This window comes from Nicotiana tomentosiformis, chromosome 1, assembly GCF_000390325.3.
Source record: "Nicotiana tomentosiformis chromosome 1, ASM39032v3, whole genome shotgun sequence".
In the NCBI taxonomy this organism is placed as follows: Eukaryota; Viridiplantae; Streptophyta; class Magnoliopsida; order Solanales; family Solanaceae; genus Nicotiana; species Nicotiana tomentosiformis.
In genome coordinates this window covers 91831622-91841621 of record NC_090812.1, presented here as the reverse complement: position 1 = coordinate 91841621, position 10000 = coordinate 91831622, and the positions used below count along the sequence as shown (strand labels likewise).

The 10000-nt window shown below is 43.0% G+C and overlaps 1 protein-coding gene across 1 annotated transcript; it reads left to right on the top strand.

Annotated features, from left to right (window-relative positions):
• The first annotated feature begins 7435 nt into the window (after positions 1-7435).
• On the top strand, positions 7436-9468 carry LOC104095237 (galactinol synthase 1). The gene is made up of 4 exons (XM_070187648.1): positions 7436-7878; positions 8262-8585; positions 8695-8829; positions 8922-9468. The coding sequence occupies exons 1-4, from the start codon at positions 7552-7554 to the stop codon at positions 9165-9167; spliced, it is 1032 nt and encodes a 343-aa protein (XP_070043749.1). The 5' UTR covers positions 7436-7551; the 3' UTR covers positions 9168-9468.
• Positions 9469-10000: the final 532 nt, after the last annotated feature.

Sequence of the window (10000 nt, the reverse complement as noted above, 5' to 3'; positions counted from 1 at the left end):
ACCTCACTGAGAAAACCCAATTGGGACAAAACTCAAGTGAGGGAAAAAAGAGTTCGACTTGGAGGACACTTTATCTCTTAAAAGTTAAAGTACTTGAGGTGGGTAATATTCCAGTTGTTTGGTAGTTACTTTCCTTCCATTGTTTCTAGCTGAAATGACCCTTTGTTCGTTGTTCCCGTGATTTTGTACGAGCCGTCCCAATTTGTTCCTAGTTTGCCTTCCCGCGGGTCTTTGCTTGCTTGTGTTTTAGCTTTGAGCACGTAGTCCCTGACTTTGAGCGGCCTGACCTTTGCCTTCTTGTTTTAATAGCGTTCTGCTTGTTATTTTTGAGCGATCATTCTTATGTAGGCCATGTCTCTTAGTTCTTCAACTTCACAGAGCTCCTGCCTTCTGTTTTCATCCTTCCTTGGTCCGCTCTCGTGGGAGTATCTTAGACTGGGCTCCCCGACCTCGACTGGTATTACTGCATTAGTCCCATAGACTAAAGAGTAAGGCCTCTCTCATGTGCTTGTCTTCGACGTTGTTCGGTAGGCCCACAATACTTCTGGTAAGATTTCCACCCACACCCCCTTGGCTTCTTCAAGATTTTTCTTCATGATGTTCAGTATCGACTTATTGGAGGACTCCGCTTGCCCGTTGCCTGCGGGGTGGTATGGCGTCGAAAGTATTCTTTTGATATGCCACTTCTAAAAAAAATTAGCGACCTTCTTCCCCGCGAATTAGGGTCCGTTATCGCAGCTGATCTCTTTGGGGAGGCCGAAATGTCATACGATGTTTTTCCATATAAAGGCGATCACTTCCTGTTCATGTATTTGGGCGAATGCTCCTATTTCTACCCCCTTAGAGAAATAGTTAGTTAAAATCAGAAGGAATCGTATGTTACCTCGCCCTGTCGGGAGGGGGCCCACGATTTCCATTCCCAATTTGATGAACGGCCAAGGTGAGGTGACCGAATGGAGGTGTTCGCCTGCTTGGTGAATTATTGGGGCGTACTTTTGGCATTGCTCGCATTTTTTCACGAAGTATGCAGCCTCTTTTTTCATGGTGGGCCAGTAATACCCTGTCCGTATGAGGTATCTGACCAAAGCCCGATTGCCAGAATGAGCTCCACAATGTCCTTCGTGAACCTCTTTAAGAACGCGCCGTGTCTGATTTGGGCCCAAGCATTTCACCATAGGATCGTCGTACGTTCTCTTATATAGGTCATTGTGGATGATGTTGTATCTGGCCTCTTGCATTCTCAATTTCTTGGCCTCCTTTTTTTTCATCTGGGAGTACGCCGTCCTACAAGTAGGTAACAATACGGTTTCTCCAGTCCTAAGTCAAGTTTATGGTTCTTACCTTGATTTGGTCTAGCGACCAGTTGAGAAGGTAGACCACACTTCTGTCTCTGGTTGCAATGTTTTTGGTGGTTGCGGCTAGCTTGGCGAGACTGTCCGCTTTGGCGTTTTGTGCTCATGGAATCTGGTCGAGTTGACATTCATCGAACTCGGGCAGCAACTTGTAGATTTCGGTCTGGTATTTCTGTAACCTTTGTTCCTATTTAGAAAGTCCCTGTGACTAGGTTGACTACGAGTTGACAATCGCAGCGTAGTCTTAACCGTTTCGCCCCATACTTGAGTGCTAGCCTTAACCCTACAATTACGGCCTCATATTCAGTCTCATTGTTAGTTATATCTGGGCATCTTATGGACTGGCGAATCGCTTTATTGGTTGGGACTTCGAGTATGAGTCCCAGTCCGGACCCTGACGCGTTAGACATGTTGTCTATGTACAGGACCCAGAGGTGCTGTGTTTGGGGAGAAGCGTGGGCGGCTTCTCTTTCAACTTCGGGCATTACTTTTGCGCTGAAGTCGGTGACGAAGTCAATGAGGACTTGTGACTTTATCATTGTTCGCGGCTGATATGTGATATCGTGCTCGCTTAGTTCAATGGCCCATTTGGCCAACCTTCTCAACAACTCATGTTTATGAAAAATGCTCCTTAGGGGGAAAGTCGTGACGACCGAGATGGGGTGGCACTAGAAATACGGTCTAAGCTTTCGCGAAGCTATGACTAAGGCCAGGGCTAATTTTTTTAGGTGAGGGTACCTCATCTCGGCGTCGACTAATGTTTTGCTAATGTAATAGATGGGAGACTATGTAAATTTATTTTCTCAAACCAGGACTGCTCTCACAGCTACTTCGGATACACCGAGGTAAACAAGGAGATGTTACCCTGGTTTCGGCTTTGAAAGTAGTGGTGGTGACGACAGGTATGCTTTCAACTCCTTCAGGGCCTGGACGCACTCAGAAGTCCATTGGAGGCTGTTATCCATCTTGAATACGCCGAAGAATTTGTGACACATATCTGATGATCATGAAATGAATCTTGAAAGGGCGGCGATACACCCTGTCAACCTCTGAACCTATCTTTTTGGTGGTCAAGTGTTCTGGTATCCCCTCGATGTCTTTGATTTAATCAGGATTGACCTCAATTCCTCGCTATGATACTAGGAAACCCAAAAGGTTTCCTGAGGCCACGCCAAACGCATATTTTTCGGGGTTCAGTTTCATTCTGTATCGTCTGAGTATGTCGAAGGTCTCTCTCAGATGGTCGATGCGATCTTCTTTCCTTTTTGACTTGACTAGCATGTCGTCTATATAGACTTTCATCATTTTTCCGAGCTGGTCTTTGAACATCCTCATCACTAACCTTTGGTAAATTGCCCCTGCGTTTTTCAGCCCGAAGGGCATGACCCTGTAGCAGTACATCCCATGATGGGTGATGAATGTGGTTTTCCCTTGATCTTCTTCTTCCATGAGGATTTGATTGTAGCCCGAATATGCGTCCAAGAAGCTCAGTAGTTCATTCCCGGTCGTCAAGTCGGTGAGTTGGTCGATATGGGGTAATGAAAACGAATACTTGGGGCATGCTTTGTTCAAATCTGTGAAATCCACGCACATCCGCCATTTCCTACTCTTCTTTTTCACCATCACCACGTTGGTGACCCACTGGGGATACTTCGACTCCCTGATGGAGCCATTTTCCAATAGTTTTCCACTTCTTCGCGTACCGCATCATTAATCGCGGAGTTGAACTTACGCCTGACCTGCCTCACCGGGGGGTGGAATGGGTCGACATTCAGTTTGTGCGTGGCGATTTCCTTTGGGATACCCGGCATATCTGCATGGCTGAAAAACAAACAAATCCGCGTTAGTAGTTAAGAACTGACGAAATTTACCTGGTTCCTAAAGTTTGCAGCCGATGTAAGCTTTCTTGCTGTGATCATTAGTGTCTAATTGAATGGGGTTGAGGTCTTCTATGGTCGATTTCACAGCTTTGACCGTATCGGGGTCTCTGATGACATCTTCGCTATCGTCACATATTGACCTCGACCCAGTTGATTGCTATGCATCTTTTTATTTCTCCTTTGTTTGTTGAGTGACCGTGCAATCTAGGGCGATGCGGTAATATTCTCGGGATATGCGTTGTTCCCCTCGTATGCTGAATATTCCACATGGAGTCGGGAATTTGATGACCTGGTATAAGCTGGAGGGGATGGCCCCCATGGTGTGTATCCATGGTCGCCCTATTATGGTGTTGTACGCTGTGTCTTGGTCCATGATGTGGAACGTGGTCTCCAAAGTGATGCCACCGACCAAAACAGGGAGTGTGATTTCGCTAGATGTTCGCTCGACTGCATTGTTAAAACCAGTTAGCGTGATGCAACACGACACTATCTTATCTTCGAGTTTTATTTGTGCAAGTACTCAAGGGTGGACAATACACGCGCCGCTCCCATCGTCTACCATAATGCATCTCATATCGTTATCCAAAATTCGTAAAGAAATAACAAGGGCATCATAGTGAGGGAAAACCAAGCCATTGGTATCTGACTTATCGAAGATGATACTTTCTTCGAGTTCTTCATACCGTTCGCGGGTGATTGACCGTTTGAGCTTGTGGGTAGTGGTGAACTTTACGCTATTGATGGAAGCATCTTCGCCACCACCGATGATCATGTGGACGATGTGGGTTGGTGAGGGAGGTTTTGGCGGTCCTTGATGTTGTTCACGTCCTCTGGTAAAGTTGGTCCTTCCCCGGTCGCTCAGCAACTCTTTGAGGTGTCCCTGTCGTAACATGTTTACGACCTCCTGCCTTAGGGCGATGCAATCTTTGATTATGTTCCCTCTTTCTTGATGGAACTCTCAAAGGGCGTCCGATTTTATGGTACTCGGGTCTGACCTCATCTTTTGTGACCACTTCACGTTTGGTCCAAGCTTCTCCAAGGCATAGAATATTTCTGTAGGTGATACACAAAAGTTGTGAGCGGATAATAAATGAGGCATACCTCTTTCATTCCGGTGAGTCCCTGTCCTTGATCTGGGTGGGCCTTCTTCATGGTGGGAGGAGGGCGCAATGGCCGCTCTGACATATGGTTGATGTCGTTCCTTGTTGGGTCGTGAAGCTGCGAGGTCCCTTCTGGTATCATTTATTTGATATTTTCTGGATTCAGCCTGTACCGAGGTCAGTCGATCAGTTGGTCCATTGAGGTCGTCCTCGTCTGCTCGTACCTCGGCACAATATGTGTTGTGTATTTCATCCCAAGTGGTTGGGGGATACTTTATCAGTCGACCCAATAGCTTTCTATTCGCCCTTGAACCGTCCCTACTCAGCCCGTTCTGGAAGGTTGCGACTGTCATCCCTTCTGACACGTTCGGCAGGGTCATCCTTACTCGCTTGAAACGGGCGAGGACGTCCCTCAGTCCCTCTCCCGTAGACTGCTTAATAGCAAATATGTCGTTCACTCTTGCCTCGGCCTTCTTGGCCCCAGCATGGGCCGTTACGAACTTGTCGTCCATTTCTTCGAAAGTTTCAATGGAGCGCGTAAGTAGCTGTGAATACCATGTCAACGCCCCTCCCGTTAGGGTTTCACCGAATTTCTTCAACAAGATGGAGGATACTTATTCTTTGGCGAGATCATTGCCTTTCACGGCGGTGACGTAGTGAGTCACATGATCTTCATGGTCAGTCATGCCATCATATATTTTTAGGTAGGGCGGCATTTTGAAGGTTTTCGGTATGGCATACAGGGCTGCATCGTCATTGTATGGCTTCTCGAAGAACCGGTCGGCGTCTCTCTTCGGCAGCAGTTTGGGGGCACCCGGTAATTTATCGACCCTTTCCTGGTGTTCTTTCATTTGATCTCGGAGTACCTTATTCCCGTTCTCCATTTCATCTATCCTTTTCAAAATGGTTGCAAGAGCGTTATCACCTGCATTATCATTGACGTTGTGAGTAATACCTGTCGTTGGAGGTGGAGGGAGTTGGTTACACTGTTCGTCCACCTGTTGTACAGTGCAAATACTTGCATTTTCTACAACCGCGTCTCGAGTGGACTTGTTAAGGATGCCAGTTAGCGCGTCGGTTAGCCATGCTCCGAGGAGCTTTTTTACAGCTGGGGCGTCTCTTCCCCCACAGATGTCGAGGCTCCCTTACCGAGGGATTTTATGATGCTGCAATGAGGGGGCGGTGACCCATCTAGCCTAGGGGAGGCATTGGGCGTTGCGCCTTCGTCTGCTGTTTCGCAGCTTTCGTTGATGACGTTCATGGGGTTAGTTAGGAGGTCATTGATTATCCTCGCTCTATCTTCCCTGTTACCTGCCATGTTGTGATTTGTGCACACAAAGAAAAGAGATCTTGTTTTTTGTGTGTGTTCGGGATCCGCGTCAGTGATAGATCTAGAAAAAACTAAAAATTTAACTAGGAAATCTCCACAGACAGCGCCAAATTGTTTGACCCAAAAGAGTGGTTCTTGGCTCAAATATTAAATCTACATATTAAAGAATTAAATCTAATTAACAATAATATTTCTAGATGCGAGTTATGAAAACGTGATTAATGTTGAACAGATCTGGTAGACAAATAATAATGGCGTGTGACAATCATCCCAAATAGCGTGAATAATAAATGAGCAATAAATAGCAATGAACAATAATAAATGGCATTTGGGTAAATAATGAAACGACAATAAAGGAGAAGATAGATATTATTCCTTCTAACAATGATGAATGGCAGACAAATCCTTGAATGTTCGAATTATCCTCGAATTCGGTGGGAAGTATGAAATAATGTGGACAAAAATCTTGATAAAAAGGTGTTGTTTGTCTCTTGGTAAGAAAGAGAGAATCTTTTTATCAAAGTGTGCTCTTACAAATGAATATCATCCCTCCCTACATTATTCCTATATATATATATATATATGAGACATAGCCCTAACAAACCCTAATAGTACAAGTGGAGAGAATATTCACTAGAATATTCTCTTTAATATACTATTTTGAAAACTAGCCGTTACAGCTCTGCTAATGGTGCTCGGTCTCGATCATTGTTGAAATCTCGACCACGAACCTCGCTGCTTCCTGGTCGACCTCGACTAACCCCTTCCCCAATGCTATATTGCCTAAAATATTCTAGAGCATATTTTAACCTATACGATAATGAAAGTTTTCTCTTGTTCTACTATACAATTTGCATCTGTGCAAATGGTTTTGTTACCTTCACTTTAATGCTTATATTCACCATTATGTAATTTGTAATGTGATAAGTTGTGTATTCAAGATAACGATAAATCCATTGTATGGTAAAACTAATTAAGTGCATTGGTTCTAAATAAACAGTCATGAGTTGCGATGATGCTAAAGCAGGTTCTAATCAGGGGCGGGGCAGGCACAAGCCGAGTTATGAGTTGGGCCGAACCAAATAACAGTATTTTTTAGGTTTAGAATTCATTAAGGGGCGGGGCAGAGGCACAAGCCGATTTACGGGTTGGGCCGAACCAAATAACAATATTTTTGAAGTTTAGAATTCATTAATTTTGAATAAATATTAAATTTATATCTAAATTATTAATACTTAAAGTCGTCATCTAAAATTTAGAACTCATGAGGTTAGAAATCATAATTTTTCGTGTGATTCTAATGATGAGAATTCTTTAACCATAATGGTGCTCGCAGTTGTGAAATCTCTTTCCCCAACCCACCCTCAAATATAAATATACACTTCCTTTGTTTTGAAAATGTATGCATAGTACATTACCATTACGACTTATAGTATTTTCAATATAATTTTATTTTAAAAACTTAAAATTTTCATTAATTTACATCAAAACACGGACTTAAGCGTCCACTTAACTTCGGGGCAGGACTGGTTTCTTCTAGCGTATTCCACTCCATGCAATAATCCCCCAATCAAATGACAACTTAATAAATGAGAGCATTCCCCCAACCCCTACTCCCCAGTTCCAGAATCTTCCCGCACCTTCAATCTCAACCGTCAGATTAAACCATTCCAATATCACGAGAATCCAACCCTTACGTTACTTCTAATTCACCCCTACTTCTTCGCACCTTCTCCATTTCACTTCACCTCTATATATTACACCACTTCCCCTTAACCATTTTCTTCAGGTCACACAACTAAGAGAAAATTAACAATTCCAGTTTCTTGTTTTCTTGTTTATATAAATATAAATAATACAAAAAATTTCATCACCTTTCTTGATCTTGCATGGCTCCGGAGATTGTGAAAGTAAGTGAGACAATGGTGAAACCAAGAATTGTAACGAGTGGGGAGAGGGCTTACGTGACGTTTTTGGCTGGTAATGGTGACTACGTGAAGGGTGTAGTTGGGTTAGCTAAGGGGCTAAGAAAGGTCAAATCGGCGTATCCGCTGGTGGTGGCGGTTCTGCCGGATGTGCCGGCGGAGCACCGCCGTATACTGGAGGCGCAAGGCTGCATAGTTAGGGAGATTGAGCCAGTTTACCCACCTGAGAACCAAACTCGATTCGCCATGGCTTATTACGTCATAAATTACTCCAAGCTTCGTATCTGGGAGGTAAATGTTTCTTAACACGTGTCATGTTTTTAGTATGGCTACGTCACATTGTACTTACACGTGGATGAGACGTCACGTTACTAGTGTTGCTACGTCACATTTTTCTGGTTCGTGGTTGGCCCCGTTAGGCTTCTATACGTACAAACATACCCTGTAGCCTGTAGGAGATGAAGATAATAACATAGCTGATTATTGTCTCATTATATAGGTGATTCCGACTAATTGATTCACAATAAGCGACTAGTAACTTAAAAAATAAAGTAGTTAACCTGTTAGTATTATATGTTTAAATACATTAATAGCGTAAAGATTGTATATCAGTCGAAGCATAGTTAGTTGATCGAGAATTATTAATTAATATATTTAAATTTACATGGATGCAGTTTGTGGAGTACAAGAAGACGATATACCTAGACGGTGACATTCAGGTGTATGACAACATTGATCATCTCTTTGATTTGCCAGATGGTTATTTCTACGCAGTAATGGACTGTTTCTGTGAGAAAACATGGAGTCACACTCCTCAATATAAGATCGGCTACTGCCAACAGTGTCCGGACAAGGTCAAGTGGCCTACTGAGGAATTGGGTCAGCCTCCTTCCCTTTATTTCAACGCTGGAATGTTTGTGTTTGAGCCCAGCCTTCATATTTATGATGACCTATTAAAGACTCTTCAGATCACCCCTTCTACTCCTTTTGCAGAGCAGGTACAATTAATTTAGTGTGCTACTCTACTCTTTATTGGTAATTAAAGAATTGTTCTTGATTAATAAGGTAGCTGATTGTGCTAATTTTGATCGATATTGTGAATCGCAGGACTTCTTGAATATTTATTTCAAGGACATTTACAGACCAATACCTTTAGTTTACAATCTTGTTCTAGCAATGTTATGGCGGCATCCCGAGAATGTTGAATTGGATAAAGTGAAAGTTGTACACTATTGTGCAGCGGTGAGTAGCTGCACTTTCCAATTCATATATATTGTTAGTATTTTCGTACATGGGAAAGAGCATTAGTGCTGATTTTTTAAGTGATGGAGCAGGGATCAAAGCCATGGAAATACACGGGGAAAGAAGAAAATATGCAAAGGGAGGACATAAAATTACTGATGAAGAAGTGGTGGGACATTTACAACGACGAATCATTGGACTACAAGAATGCGGTTGCTGTTAATAATCAGGTGACAGCTGATGCAGCTGAAGCAGTGAACCAGCTGCAACCATTGATTGCTGCTGCTATGTCCCAGGCTGGCGCGGTCAAATACGTGACTGCTCCCTCTGCTGCTTAGTTATGGACTACGCCAAATAGCTCTTAGATTAGATTAATCTCCCTTGTATTTCCATTCCTCTATCTCAAAATTGCAAGCGGACCTCTAAAAGAGGTCCTGGATTTTCTCCAGAGGTAGATGGCAGAGGAAGTTGTTAATCTTTTTGCAGGTTCTTTCCTCAAGTGAAGTTGGATGATTCGTTTGTTACTTCCGATATCGTTGTATTTTTGAAGTGAAATCTGTGGTACAAAGTAGTGTAAGGTGTATATTTGCGTTTGGTGTAATGCATGAATTTGGCTGTGTTCTTGATTGCAGTCTTGCAGATTACATCTCCATTCTTTTTCTTTTTCTTTTTCTTTTCGCCCTCTCTTAAGGAATGTGATTACCAATAGGAAAAGATGAGAAAAGGGGCTTCCATGTGGTTGGGGAGGGAGAGGGGTTTTTCATAAATTAAAGTAGTATGACATGAAATAGCTTTTCGCACACAAATTTGAATTTTATGGGTTGAACTTATATTGTTAAAGTAATGGGTTCATACCTATTTTAGATAATTTTTACACATAAATTTATGAAAGTAATGTGTTCAAATGAATCTGATACCGCTATTTTGGATCCGCCCTGCTTTTCACCGATCGTCAATATGAAACATGGTGGAGTCCGTCAGTTGGATTCGATTAGCTCTAAACTAATTTTTCTTATTAGGTGCGCTGAAAAGAGGCGCCCAGTCTCAAAACAGAAGACGAGAAATTCCATGTGATTCTCTGTCGCTAGCCCGTACAAACTCATATGTTTAACTGTTCCGGGGTAGTTTTTCGATAATCACTGTACTCCACTATTTTTCGTTGTGTATACAG